This window comes from Jaculus jaculus, chromosome 6, assembly GCF_020740685.1.
Source record: "Jaculus jaculus isolate mJacJac1 chromosome 6, mJacJac1.mat.Y.cur, whole genome shotgun sequence".
Lineage (NCBI taxonomy): Eukaryota > Metazoa > Chordata > Mammalia > Rodentia > Dipodidae > Jaculus > Jaculus jaculus.
This window is the reverse complement of record NC_059107.1, coordinates 144220392-144234610: the sequence shown is the minus strand read 5'-3', so window position 1 is coordinate 144234610 and position 14219 is coordinate 144220392. Positions and strand designations below refer to the sequence as shown.

Genomic DNA, 14219 nt, shown 5'->3' with positions numbered 1-14219 from the left:
AGCCTGGGCTTGGAGGGGAGGGCACAGAGGAAGAACGGGCATGCCAGGGTCTCTAGGCACTGCAAATAAACTCCAGACGCCATGTGCCACCTTGTACATCTGGCTTTACATGGGTACTAGGAAATCAAACTTGGGTCCTTAGGCTTTGCAGGCAAGTGTCTTAACCCCAGAGTCATCTCTCCAGCCCTTTTGCTTGTTTTTGAGACAAAGTTTTCCTATGCAGGCTGGTCTGGAACTCACAATCCTCCTGCCCCTGCATGCCAAGTGCTGGTGTGTGACAACACGCATGGCTCCTTACAGACAGATCTTGCTGAGTGGTGTCTTCAAATACTCTGCTAATGGAACTAAAAACCTAACCCCCATTCTCTCCCTGCCTGCATATACAGTCAGTTACAAACCTACTCACACTTCTTCCTACATGTAAGCCCTGCCCCTCTGATTTGACTGCCACTGTAATCACCGTTTATGACTTAAGAGATCCTCACAGCTGGCTGCCCTGGCTCAGGTCCTGCTCTTTCTTCCACACTAAGGACAGAGAAATCACATACCTTAAACTTGTTCATGATACTCCCCTGTTTAGCATCCTCAAACGATACCCCTAGCTTCAGAATGAAATCCTAACTTAGCTTGGTATACGAAACCTTTATCACCCTTTCCCATCTTTTCAGCCATCCCCTATCCCATCCCAGTCACCATAGACATATACACACACTCCCTAAGCCCATTAAAACTGAACAGTTTTGAGTGTCTTGAATGTGATACACATTTCCTAGCCTCTGTTCCTTTAGGTGGGCTCCTCCTTCCACTGAGCTAAGCCCTGTACAAACAACAAAACTACATTCAGGTATTACCCTGTACAGATCACCTTTGTGACACCCCACCAAATACTCAAGAAAGCTCCTCATGGTGAGTTCTCAAAGCATCATGTCCTTACCTGGATACCATCACTTAACTCACTAAGTTAACATGGGAGCAGACAATGCATACAAAGTCTCAGGATGCATAGTCCAATTAGGGCCAAGAGCTGAAGTTAAGTCCTGCAGTTAAAATCATGTACACAGCCAGGCGTGGTGACACACACCTTTAATCCCAACACTCGGGAGGCAGAGGAAGGAGGATTGCCATGAGTCCGAGGCCACCCTGAGACTGTATGTATAGTGAATTCCAGGTTAGCCTGAGCTAGAGTGAGACCCTACCTCAAAAAAAAAAAAAAATTAATGTACACAGCATGACCCTTAGAAAGCTAACAGAGGAATAATGACCTCTATGAAGAGGAATGACAGAATGTGTTTAGCACTGGAAAATCATGCAGTCTAGGATCTTACCTTTCAGACAGGAAACTAAGCCCTAGGAAAATCATTTCATCAAAATCACTTGAAGCTGGGCGTGGTGGCACACACCTTGGGAGACTGAGGTAGGAGGACCGCCATGAATTTGAGGACAGCCTAAGACTACATAGTGAATTCCAGGTCAGCCTGGGCTACAGCGAGACCCTACCTCAAAAAAACAAACAAACTTTAAACTGGGTGGGCGTGGTAGCACACGCCTTTAAACCCAGCACTTGGGAGGCAGAGGATCACTGAGAGTTCAAAGCCACCCTGAAAGTACAGTGAATTTCAGGTCAGTCTGAACTAGAATGAGACCCTACCTCAAAAAACAAACAAACAAAAAAAAAAAAAATCAAGAGAATTGTTTAACATAGCAGTCCCCGACAGAACTCACTGCAAGGATGACTGTGCCACGCAATATGGTGGCAATTAGCTACATATGGCTCCTGAGCACTTTTTCTTGTTTTTTGTCTGAAGGAGACTGGCAGCAATACTATGTAAAGTTATTCTGCTAATTAACCTTCAAGTATTTATATAGCACATAAGAAATAACACTGCTCACATACTCAAAAGCAAGCAGGTCAATGAAATGTGCAGTATTCAACACTTCAGATTTAAAGTAAATTAAAGTCATTTTCCACGTAGCTTCTGTACTAGACAAAGGCTGACTTGAAAAACAATCTGCTTCTATTAAAAAGACAAATTTTCAAACAAAAAACGAATATCTGAACACTGCTAATACAACATTCTCTTACCTCGTCATAACTTGCCGTTCTATCGATACGGTGAATAATATCAATGTTCACATTCCCCAATCGTTCAGCAAATGTAAGAAACTGGGAAGGAAAGCATATTTTAAGTTATATAGTCATTTAATATCTATCACATCTTGAATGTTGGTTGGAGGACTGTATAATAATCACATGCGGGCAATCTCTGTGCAAGTAGAACATTTGGAAAGTTCGTAAGCCTCTAAAATACTTTCATTACAAATATCGGTACGTTGCTGGGAGTGATGATGCATGCCTTTAATCCGAGCACTTGGGAGGCAGAGGTAGGAGAATCGCCATGAGTTCAAGGCCACCCTGAGTGTGAATTCCAGGTCAGCCTGGGCTAGAGCAAGACCCTACCTCGAACCCCTCCCCCCAAATATATATGTTTTCCTTGTAATTTTAGCCTTGTGACTTCTACTAATCATAAAATTAAGAACAGGTATCAATGATAAAATACAAGTCAGTGCATGATGGCACATGCCTTTATAATTCCAACACTTGGGAGACTGAGGTAGGAGGATCACCATGAGTTCAAGGCCAGCCTGGGACTACAGAGTAAGATTCAGGTCAGTGTAGGCTAAAGTGAGATCACACTTTGAAAAAGAAGTGAAAACAAAACAAAAAAACAGGTAAGTGTAACAATATTAAATAAACATGCACTGTTACATCTGGAAGACAAATCTTATTTCAGCCACAGGTATTTTTTGATCCCACAGTGGTGTGGAACCAAGGACACGGACCTGGACTTCTGAATCTTCTTCCTGCCTCTCCCTCCTCAGTGAGGGCTATGGGACATAATGCTGTTTTTATTCAGTGGTGAGGATGGAACCTAGCCTCGAACTCGCCAGACAAGCATCTACCAGCTGAGCTACAGCTGTGTGTCTTTTCAAATAAGACCTCTATGCTTGACTGGTGAAGCTAGGCCACCGCTGATGAGTATCAACTGATGGATCTAATCAGGTTTCATACTACCTACGCCACAAGCGCAGGGATCTAGCTAAGCTGTTGCAACAACAGGTCTTTTAAAAAGTACTTTACTTTTAATTATTTATTTATTTGACAGAAAAAGACGGACAGACAGAGAGAGAGAAAGGGCGCGCCAGGGCCTCCAACCACTGCAAACGAACTCCAGACGCGTGCGCCCCCTTGTGCACCTGGCTAACGTGGGTCCTGGGGAATCGAACCTTGGTCCTTTGGCTTTGCAGGCAAACAACGCCTTAACCTCTAAGCCATCCCCCCAGCCCCACAACAGGTCTTTTTAAATAGATACACACTTAACAGTTATAACGAGGCCTGAAAGAAACTAGCAAGAGGCAGAAAGAGTGTTACAGTAGCCATTCGTCCCAAGTCCCTTGTCCCGCTGACCCGTCCCCCTCCCCGCACCCCTGAGTTCAGTCTTTAAGGATGAAAAGAGCTTGGGGAGCTTCGCTCCGAGGCGATGTCCTGGGGCAATGAACTTAACTCCAGACTGAAGGGCATTCTCACGGTGGGGTGGATCTCACGGACCAAAGGACAAGATGTCTTGTGTCAACTCCCCCACGCAGGATTCTTCCCCCTTCCCGCCGGGTCCTGACTGGGGGCCCGCGCCTCGGCGCTCACCCGGTACGTGTTCTCGGTCTTGTGGGACACCGGCTTCGTCTTCATGGCTGCAGGGGGGCCGCGAGGGACTCGGGAAGAGCAGAAGAAGGCGCCCGGGCGGCGGCGCGGACCCTCCGCGGCCCACCAGCTCCGCGTGGCTCACGTGCGGGCGCTGCTCCTGGGAGCCGCCATGTTGGGGCGGGGCGGAGCCTGGGCGGTCACGTGGGCGGAAGAAGCGGACTGAGCATGCGCGGTCGTCCGGGGCGGGGGCTGCGGGCGGAGGGGTTTGTCAGACTAGGGGAGCGGAGGGGAGTGTTTTCCTTGTGAAAGCTGCGTGCTGGGTCATCCTTGTCAGCTAAAGTTACCTGCGGATCGCTATGTAGCCTGCACTGTCGCGAGCTCCCTCTATCCACGACGTAACAGTAAAGCTCACTGCCGACCCGTGTCTATCTGCAAGCCACGACCAAAGGGATGCTGCTACTAAATGACTCCCGGTTCTGATTATTGCTGTTGCTCACTGGCACTGGGGAGCGCCCATGCCAGGAAAACACTCTACCGCTGAGCTCTGCCCCATCGCCCCTAGTTCTGATTCGGTTAATGGCTGAATTTGAAGAGCAGGAAATGATTATTTTTTTTTTTCTTTTAATTTTATCCTTGCGGTTCTAAGGCTAGAACTCAGGACTTTGTGTATACTGAGCAAGCACTTTACTATCAAGCTGTATCCCCCAGCCTACAGGAAAAGAATTTTAAAAGAAAAATCTTTTAGGGCTGGAGAGAAGGCTTAGCAGTTCCGAAAAGCCTAACGACCCAGGTTCGATCTCCAGTACTCATGTAAAGCCAGATGCACGAAGTAGAGCATGTGTCTGAGTTTGTTTGTAGCGGCTGGGGACCCTGACACATCCATTTTCTCTCTTTCTGTTTCTCTCTGCTTGCAAATTAAATAAATAACTTAAATTTCATGCACCACCACTTTGCTGTTTTTCCTGGCCCTTCAATGTCAATACATAGTATGTTAAGTATTATTGTTCCAGTTTACACACACACACAATTTTAAAATCTTTTCATTTTCCACCACTTAATACTTGTTCAACTAATTTTTTTAAAATTAATTTTATTTGCTTGCATGAATGTGTGTCCATGCGTGTAAATACTTGACACTTTGCTTCCAGCTTTGCATGGGTACTGGGGAGTTGAACCACACCCAGTGTCTTCACATTTTTGCTGAACATTTATATTTAGCATAATTACTTATTATATGAGCCTCATATCTTGGCTTAAGTTACTTTATCAACATTATCAACATAATGGTGTTTAGAGCATGGATCCAGGAATCAGACTGGGTTAGAATCTTTTTGTTTGTTTGTATGAGGTAGGGTCTCACTTTAGCCCCGGAACTCACTCTGTAGCTCCAGGCTGGCCTCAAGCTCATGGTGATCCTCCTACCTCTGCCTCCCAAGTGTTGGGAGTAAAGACATGCACTACCATACCCTGCATAAAGAATTTATTATTGATTGATTTGCAAGTAGAGAGAGATAGAAGACAGAGAGAATAGGCACACCAGAGCTTCCAGCTAATGCAAACAGACTTCAGATGCATGCACCACTTTGTGCATCTGGCTTTACATGGATGGGTACCAGAGAATTAAACCCAAGTCATTAGGCTTTGTGCAGGCAAGCTCCATAACTACTGAGCCACCTTTTCTGAAGTTAAGATTTGTTTAAGGTCAGTTATGATGGCGCACACCTTTAATCCCAGCATGCAAGAGGCAGAGGTAGGAGGATTGCTATGAGTTCTACGCCAGCTTGAGACTGCATAGTAAATTCCAGATCAGCCTGGGCTAGAGGGAAACCCTACCTCAAAAAAATTGGTTAATGACTATTTATTGAATTAACAAGTATACAATACTTTATTTCACACTGACCAGCTTAGGAGTAATAGAATTGTGGTATTGGATCACATGGCTGTTTTTTTGTTTGTTTGTTTTGCTGGTTGGTTGGATGATTGTTTGTTTGTTTGTTTTTTAATTAGGGTTTCATTGTAGCCCAGGCTGACCTGGAACTCACTCTCTGCAGTTTCAGGCTGGCCTTGAACTCATGATTCTCCTATCTCTGCTTCCTGAGTGCTGGGATTAAAAGTGTGGTACTGGTTACTCCACATGGGTTTAACAGTTCCTTCACAATTAAGTTTCTGAGGTACTTTGGAATATCCAGACCACCAACCATATCCTTATGAATATGTCCTTGCACCCATTTTTTTGAGAATGTAGATCTTTTTTTACTGAGAACTTTAAAATTTTGTTCATTTATTTATTTGAGAGCAACAGACACAGAGAGAAAGGCAGAGAGAGAGAGAGAGAAGAGAAGAGAGAGAGAGAGAACAGGTGCACCAGGGCCTCCAGCCACTGCAAACGAATTTCAGACACTTGCGCCCTCTTGTGCATCTGGCTAACATGGGTCCTGGGGAATTGAGCCCAGATCCAGGGTCCTTAGGCTTCACAGGCAAGTGCTTAACCACTAAGCCATCTCTCCAGCATGAGAACTTTAATATATGAATATATTGCAAACTGGTCCTGTTCTCTCTACTTCCCCCGCCCTCATCCCCCTGAGGGCTCTCCTCAGTGGGATTTTTGGTAGTCACTGTGGGGTCATGAACTTTCACCCATTTTTCTCCTCTGTGTCATGGCCTTGGATTCTCCATACCATACTGTAGTTCCTGTTTCCTTCCACTATGGTCCTGCCTACCTTGTCTGTTCCAGTCAGGAAACTTTCACATGTGATGTCCTTTCTTTCTTAAGCTTTGCCAGGAACTTTTGGAACTTTTGCTTTTTTCTCTTTTAGTTTATTTTTCAACCTTTCTATAGACATTTTTTTTATTTCAGTTTTTTGAGGTAGGTCTCACTCTAGCCCAGGCTGACCTGGGATTCACTATGGAGTCTCAGGGTGGCCTCGAACTCATGGTGATCCTCTTACCTATGCCTCCTTAGTGCTGGGCTTAATGGCGTGTGCCATCACACCCAGCTTCTATTGACAATTTTTATACATGTATTCTGTTTTCATTTTGATTGTCATCACCTCCCTCACATTACCTTCCTTTGTCCCCCTTCTTTCATTCCCTTCCACTGAATGCCTTGTTTTTTTTTTTTTCAGATAATACCTTTTCTATTTTGCTCTCCATCATCTATGATGAAATGTCGATGGGCCCAATATGATGTGCAGATAATGATGATTGCTATGAGGATATAAGGAAGTGGTACTTTCTAAGGTACAGTTCCTTATTGCTGACCAGATAGTAATTTCCAGCCTAGGAGACTTTAAGAGCACATGAGATATTTACTCTGCCTGGACATGGAAATGGGATGCACAGGCAGTTTCTGAGTGATGGCCAAGTTGAGGTCTGAACAGGGAAAAGAAATCAGCAAGCAATGGAGAAGCACTGATAACATTATCTGGGTAGAGGGAGCAATGGACACTGAGGTTCAAAATAGTTGAGACAAATATAATTTTTAGTTCCTCCACCAAAAGCCACACCCTGTTGAGTTAGTATGACCATTGGTGTTATCCTTAGCATTCTTTTCTCTTTCTTCTTTTCCTTTTAATGGATATACCAGGACCTCTAGCCACTGCAAATGAACTCCAGACACATGTACCATCTTGTGCATCTGGCTTTATGTGGGTATAGGGGATTTGAACTTGGGTCCTTAGGCTTTGTAGGCAAATGCCTTAACCACTTATCCATCTCTCCAGCCCAGCATTCTTGAACTAACAAAAAAAGAGAAAAATAAAGGCTAGGGAAGAGCTTGGAACAAAAAAGAAAAAGAATAAAGATTAGGGGAGATCTGGGCATGGTGGTGCATGCCTTCCTTCAGTCTCAACACTAGGGAGTCTGAGTTCCAGGTCACCCTGGAGCTTGCTTAAGCTCCTCCTTCCACAAAAAGGGTAAGGGGCAAGAGCCTGTTTATTAGTGAAGTGGGGCAACAGTTCTCCCAGGTTTATGCCATTCACTTTGCAATGTCTTCTTGAGAATATACAGGTTGAAGATTGTACTTGTCTTTGGTTTAAACATGCTTTGTACAAAGCTGACTGTTATTGCAATTGCTGCTTTTTAAAAAATTTAATATAGCAAGTGACTCAAATTTTACAGAGTAGTTGGTGTGGGTTTTTAGCCAGTGCTATAATATTTGTAACTTTCCTCACCTCTACTACTGACTTACAGCCTTGATCTCTGCAACCAACTTGCTCCTCTCACTCATTATATGCATTTCTGTCATGAATTTTAGGGTACTGTGTGTATGTGTTTGTTGTGTGTGTCCTGTGTGGTGTAGGCATGTGTATATACAGATAAGCATGCTCTATGTGCATGTGTGTGAGGGTCAGAGGAGAATGTTGGGTGGGGATTCTTCTCTTATCACTCATCTACATATTCCCATGTGTTGAGGTCTTTCCCTTAACCTACAGATGTGGCCAATCAGTGAACTCCAGCTATGCTTGGTCTCTGCTACAGTGGACTGGGGATACAGACATTTGGTTGTGCCCAGATTTTACATGGCTTTGGGGGAGTCAAACTTGGTAGACTGCAGCCTACCAAGCAGCAAGCACCACCCTGAACAGAAGAACCATCTTCTCAGCCCTAGAATACTTATTTTTCAAAGAGATAGCCAGGAAATAATCTAAATTAATCTAGTTTCTGTGTGGCTTAAACATCAACATCACAGTTTTATTCATCTATTTTCAGAACTATTTGTTGCATTAACTAAAACTGTTGACATTTCCAAGAAGGACAAGGAGTCTCACAGCTCAGATCTGTCTCCCATGATGATTAATCAGTTTTAGCTTGGCTGGATTTAGAATCACCTAGAAGACACAACACTGGTCTGTAAAAATGTTTCCAGGGCTGGAGAGATGGATTAGCAGGTAAGGCACTTGCCTGCCAAGCCTAAGGACCCAGGTTCTATCTCTCTCCAGATCCCACATAAGTCAGATGTACAAGGGTGATGCAAGCACAAGGTTGCACATGCACACTAGGTGGCACAAGCCTCTGGAATTCTAGTGAATTCCCTGGTGTACCAGTTCTCTCTCTCTCTCTCTTGCTCACTCTCACCATCTCTCTAAAAAAATTTTTGAAAAGAATGTTTCCAGGGAGGATTAAGTAAGGATGGAAGTCTCACCCTGAATGTGGGTAGCTATCCTATAGGCTGGGGTCTCAGACTAAGCCCAAAGGAAAAGAGAGAAAAGTATCTGAGCACTAGCTCTCATATCTCTCTGCTCCAGGACCATGGATACAAAGTGACCAGCTACTATGCCTTCCCCATCATGATCAACTATATCTCCTCAAACCATGAGCCAAAATAAACATAAACATTTCCTTCCTACCTTTAGTTGTTTTCTAAAACTTTTTTGTAATTGTCAATTTCCATAATTATATACCATATTAATTCCCTCCCCTCCCCCCTTTCCCCTTCACATATCCACTCTCCATCATATATCCCCCCCCCAATTAGTCTCTCTTTTATTTTGATGTCATAATTGTTTCCTCCTACTATGAGGGTCTTGTGTAAATAGGCACTGTGAGGCCATTTTGTGTCTGGAAGATTGAATTGTAAGCAATCCTACCCTTCCTTCGGCTCTTACATTCTTTGTACTACCTCTTGCACAATGGACCCTGAGCCTTGGAAGGTGTGAGATATTTCAGTGCTGAGCACTCCTCTGTCACTTCTTCTTAGCACTATGATGCCTATTGAATCATCCCATTGGTCACCACCATCTTCCTATTTGTCTTTCTCTTTGTTGGACTGTATTAGATCTGCCACCCGGTCTTCTAGTTCAGATATTCTGTCCTCTCCTTGATCCATTCTACTGGTGAGACTTTCCACAGAGTTTTCTATTTGACTTAATCTGCTTTGCATTTCTAGTATTTCTGATTAGTATTTCTTCATTATTTCTGTTTCCTTATTCATGTCTTGTATTGACTTCCTTATTGCATTAAGTTGGTTTCCTGTGCTCTTTTGGGACTCCTTCAGGAGTTTGTTTCCTTTGAGCATAGATATAATCATTCTTTTTAATTCTTTGTCAGGCATTTCATCTAAATCAGTCTCACTGGAGGTCATTTCTAATGGATTTATAATTTTTGGTGAATTATATTGTCTTAATTTTTTTGTGTTTCTTGTAGTATTATAATGTGGACATTTGTTTCATCTTGATTTAATTTGATGCTTGGGTTTTCTAATTATTTGCAGTATTTTTAGATGTGCATATCAGATGTAAATCAGATATCTTCAGGGTAGGATCCTAAGGTTCCAGGTGTGGCTCTTCTATTACTCCCAGAGTAACAGCACAAGTGACCATAGGAGCCAGGTGTGGTGGCGCACGCCTTTAATCCCAGCTCTAGGGAGGTAGAGGTAGGAGGATTGCCATGAGTTTGAGCCCACCGAAGACTACATAGTGAATTCCAGGTCAGCATGAGCTAGAGTGAGACTCTACCTCAGGAAACCAAAAAAAAAAAAAAAAAAAAAGTGATCATAGGTGTTGAGTTTGCCTGCTATGCAAGTATTCTTGTGGGCTGTGTGGAGCAAAATACAGGCAAATTCAAAAATGCAACTGAGTAATATATACAGTTAAAACCAGCATGGAGTATTTATGCAAGAGTGGGGATTAAAACAAACAGATAATCTAACAAAGTCAAAGTCCTTAAGGGTTTGTGTATTTTCCTGTCAACTGGGAGGCTGAGATTTCTGGTCTATAAAGCATTCTAGGTCAGCCTGAGGCCATGTGAGACTCTGCCTCCAAGAATGACAGAAGAAGAAAAGGCCCAAGGCGGTGCATGCATCTGGAGTTCATTTGCAGTGGCTGGGGCGCCTGGCACATCTATTCTCTTTCTCTACCTACCTCTTTCTCTCTCTCTCAAAAATTAAATAAATAAAATATTTTTAAAAGTATCACACAACTGAAAGATGGATAAAAGTTCTCAAAAGACACCTTACATCTCACTGAAGGAGATGTGTGGTATGAAAAGATGCACTGAATACTGGAGCTAAGCTGGACACCTCCCCTCTATTAACTAACTGTCAGGATGCTGGAAAGAGCTATGCACCACACAGCCTTTGAGAGGAGAAAAGTCATCAACAGTCTTAACCAGCAGTAGATTCTGTAAGCTTTATGGCTGGTCAGCCAGACCAAATTACCAACTGGTGCAATGGTGTATAACATGTCTGATATAGGGAAAACTAACTGCTCTCTGATTGGAATTAAGGTCTACTCAATGGGTGGGAATACCTGTTTGGTACTGAAAACCTAATCAAAAGCCTATGGCTTGGCTGGAGAGATGGCTTAGTGGTTAAGCGTTTGCCTGTGAAGCCTGAGGACCCCAGTTTGAGGCTTGACTCCCCAGGACCCACGTTAGCCAGATGCACAAGGGGCACACGCATCTGGAGTTCATTTGCAGTGGCTGGAGGCCCTGGTGCACCCATTCTCTTTCTCTATCTGCCTCTTTCTCTCTGCCACTCTCAAATGAATAAATAAAAATAAAAATATTTTTTAAATGTATTTGATTTGCTTATTTTGAGAGAAAGAGGCAGAGAGAGAGACTGAGAGAGAAAGAGAATGGGCACGCCAGGGCCTCCAGCCATTGCAAACTCCAGACACATGCACCCCCTTGTGCATCTGACTTACATGGGTCCTGGAGAGTCGAACCAGAATCCTTTGGCTTTGAAGGCAAACTCCTTAACCACTAAGCCATCTCTCCAGCCCCAAAATAAAAAATATTTTTAAAAAGCCTATGGCTAGGGAGGTCATAAGCCCTAGGAGAGAAACTACTACTGTTGTCTGGCTAAATGGATATATAACACCCACAAACTTGCTTCTAAAATCTTATGCTTATACCCATATATTAAAGCTACTCTTACTTTTAGTTGAAAAAGCTTCTCCTTTAAGATGGTGGTGATTACCGGGGGAACTGAAAATTCATCAAAGTGCTGAAAAGGAGCAACAGTGGAGTGTTCAGTACTAAGTGACACATCTCTACCATAGCATCTGAGGGTCAGGGACCACTGCAGAGGAGGTGGTGGAAAGAATGTAAAAGAGTGCTTGCAACGCTGTCTTCCAGATACAAAGGTGTTGTGGCACTCATAGCCTCATAGTTCCTGATGCTACTCATACTTAGACATCAACATAGAAGAGAGACTACTTGGAAAGGAGAGGGGATTCAATGGAGAGGGGATTGGGGATGAGGAAAAGGTAAGGTGGTGGAAAGGGATCTTGGTGTATTTTTCATATGTATGGAAGTTGTAAATAAAAAGTTCAAGGGGGGGGCTGGAGAGATGGCTTAGCGGTTAAGCACTTGCCTGTGAAGCCTAAGGACCCCGGTTCAAGGCTCGGTTCCCCAGGTCCCACGTTAGCCAGATGCGCAAGGGGGCGCACGTGTCTGGAGTTCGTTTGCAGAGGCTGGAAGCCCTGGCGCGCCCATTCTCTCTCTCTCCCTCTATCTGTCTTTCTCTCTGTGTCTGTTGCTCATAAATAAATAAATAAAATTAAAAAAAAAAAGTTCAAGGGGGCTAGAGGTTAAGGCCTTGCCTGCCAAACCTAAGAACCCAGAGGTTCAATTTGCCAGTACCCACATAAGGCAAATGCACAAGATGGCACATACATCTGGACTTCATTTTCAGTGGATAGAGGCCCTGGGATATCCATTCTGTCCCTCTTTCTCTTTCAAATAGATAAAATAAAAAGTTTTAAAAAACTGAAAATAAGCCCAAAAGAAAGATGTTCAACATCATATGTTATCAAAATTAAAATAACAAGAGACTATGGCATACCTGCTAGAATGGCTACACTCCATAGTACTGATACCACCAATTACTGGAAAACACCTAGAATAGCAGAATGTCCTACTCACTGCTAATGGGAATGCAAAATAGTATAGCCACTTTGGGAAGCCAAAACAGGCTTACCATATGACTCACTCATTGTCTTCCTTAGTACTGATTCAAACGAGTTGAAAATCTGGGTCCTTACCAAATCTTGCACATGAATATTTATGACAGCTTCATTCCTGATACTTGGATGCAACCAAGATGTTGTTCAACATCTGAATGGATAACCAACCTGTGGTAATTCAGACAGTAAGATATTACTCAGGGATAAAAAGAAATAAGCTAGCTCTCAGGCTATTCCTAAGGGAAAGAAGTCAATCTCAGAAACACTGCTATGTTTTGTCTATGAAGTGTTCCTCAGAAAGTTCATGTGTTGAAGGCGTGACTCCTGGCAGTGGTGCACTTGAGAGATGATTAGATCCAGGAGGGTGCTAACTCCATCAATGGAGCAGCCCATCGATGACTTCAAAGCTGAAGGGGCAGGCTGGAGAGATGCCTCATGACCCAGGTTCAGTTCCTTAGTACCCACATAAAGCCAGATGCACAAACTGGCATATGCATCTGGAGTTCATTTATAGCAGCTGGAGACCCTGGCATGCCTGTATCTCTTCTATCTTGGTCTGTTTGACATATGTATATATATATATTGCTCCAAGTCCAACAACTCTAGTCAATAACAAGCCTACAAGTCTGATAATTCTAACCAGCAACAAGACTCTGGAGTTCCAATTCCACCCTTTCAGCTAGGCTACTCACAGTCCTGGAAAACTTCATCTGAGACCTGAAGCTTTCCTTGGCAGCTGTATTAGTCAGGGTTCTCTAGAGGAACAGAACTGCTAAAATGAATTATATTTAAAAGGGAATTTATTGGATTAGCCTATGGTAGTGCAATAGCAGTTGCAAGCCCAAGAATCAATGAACCCGGTAGCTGCTCAGTCCATGTGGCCAGATGCCTCAGCAGTCCCAATCCAGCACTGAAGGCCTGGAGGCTTCCTGAGGAGCTGCTGGCTTTTGATCTGTATCTATCACAGAAGCCGTATTGTGGTCCCAGCATCTCCACTGGGTCTCCACTGCAACCCACAGTTCATCCTCACTGCTCCATTGGGTTTCCATGCAGGCATTCAGAAAACCTGCTACATACTGCCCATTCCAAAACACAAGACTATGTTGCAAATTCAATGACCCTCTTTCCTGCTGTATGTATGTATATATATGTGTGTGTGTGTATATTACTGATTATGCATATTAACATATATTAATATATACATATATATTACCATATAATGTAGTGGCAAGGGGACACTGGCATGCATATATATATATATATATATATATATATATATATATATATGTATATATTGCCAGGTAGAGTGCCAATTTGTTAATCCAAGGGGGAAATAAAGCAGACCTTGAAGAACAGGACACTCCTTGAGCATTCTTCCTGTTGCCCCAGTGCAGGTCATCTGGTCAATCTCAAAGGTTGTAATCTCTCATGTAATTGCAGCTGAACAGGCAGAAGCTTCAGCCCAAAGATTTCATTTTTTCTGTGCCATATCCCTCTGCACACACCAGTCCATTTCTATGCAATGCAATCATGCACAATTTCTCAGGACACAGGCAGAACAGCAAGCCTCTCATACAAACTGCTTGTAGCCCAGTCCAGGTAAAGTTCTTTCT

The 14219-nt window shown here is 43.4% G+C and overlaps 1 protein-coding gene and 1 non-coding gene across 2 annotated transcripts in view; both read right to left on the bottom strand.

Moving 5' to 3' along the window:
* Nucleotides 1-3857, bottom strand: part of Utp20 (UTP20 small subunit processome component) — a 101123-nt gene extending 97266 nt beyond the window's left edge. Inside the window, exons 1-2 of the mRNA XM_045151870.1 lie at nt 3701-3857; nt 2084-2164 (exon numbers count right to left, since the gene is read on the bottom strand). Of these exons, the coding sequence (XP_045007805.1) occupies nt 2084-2164; nt 3701-3745 (126 nt within the window). The 5' untranslated portion in view covers nt 3746-3857. The remainder of the gene's footprint in view (nt 1-2083; nt 2165-3700) is intronic.
* Nucleotides 1794-1925, bottom strand: LOC123461944. The gene has a single exon (XR_006637989.1). It is a non-coding gene; the product is annotated as a small nucleolar RNA SNORA19 (small nucleolar RNA).
* Nucleotides 3858-14219: the final 10362 nt, after the last annotated feature.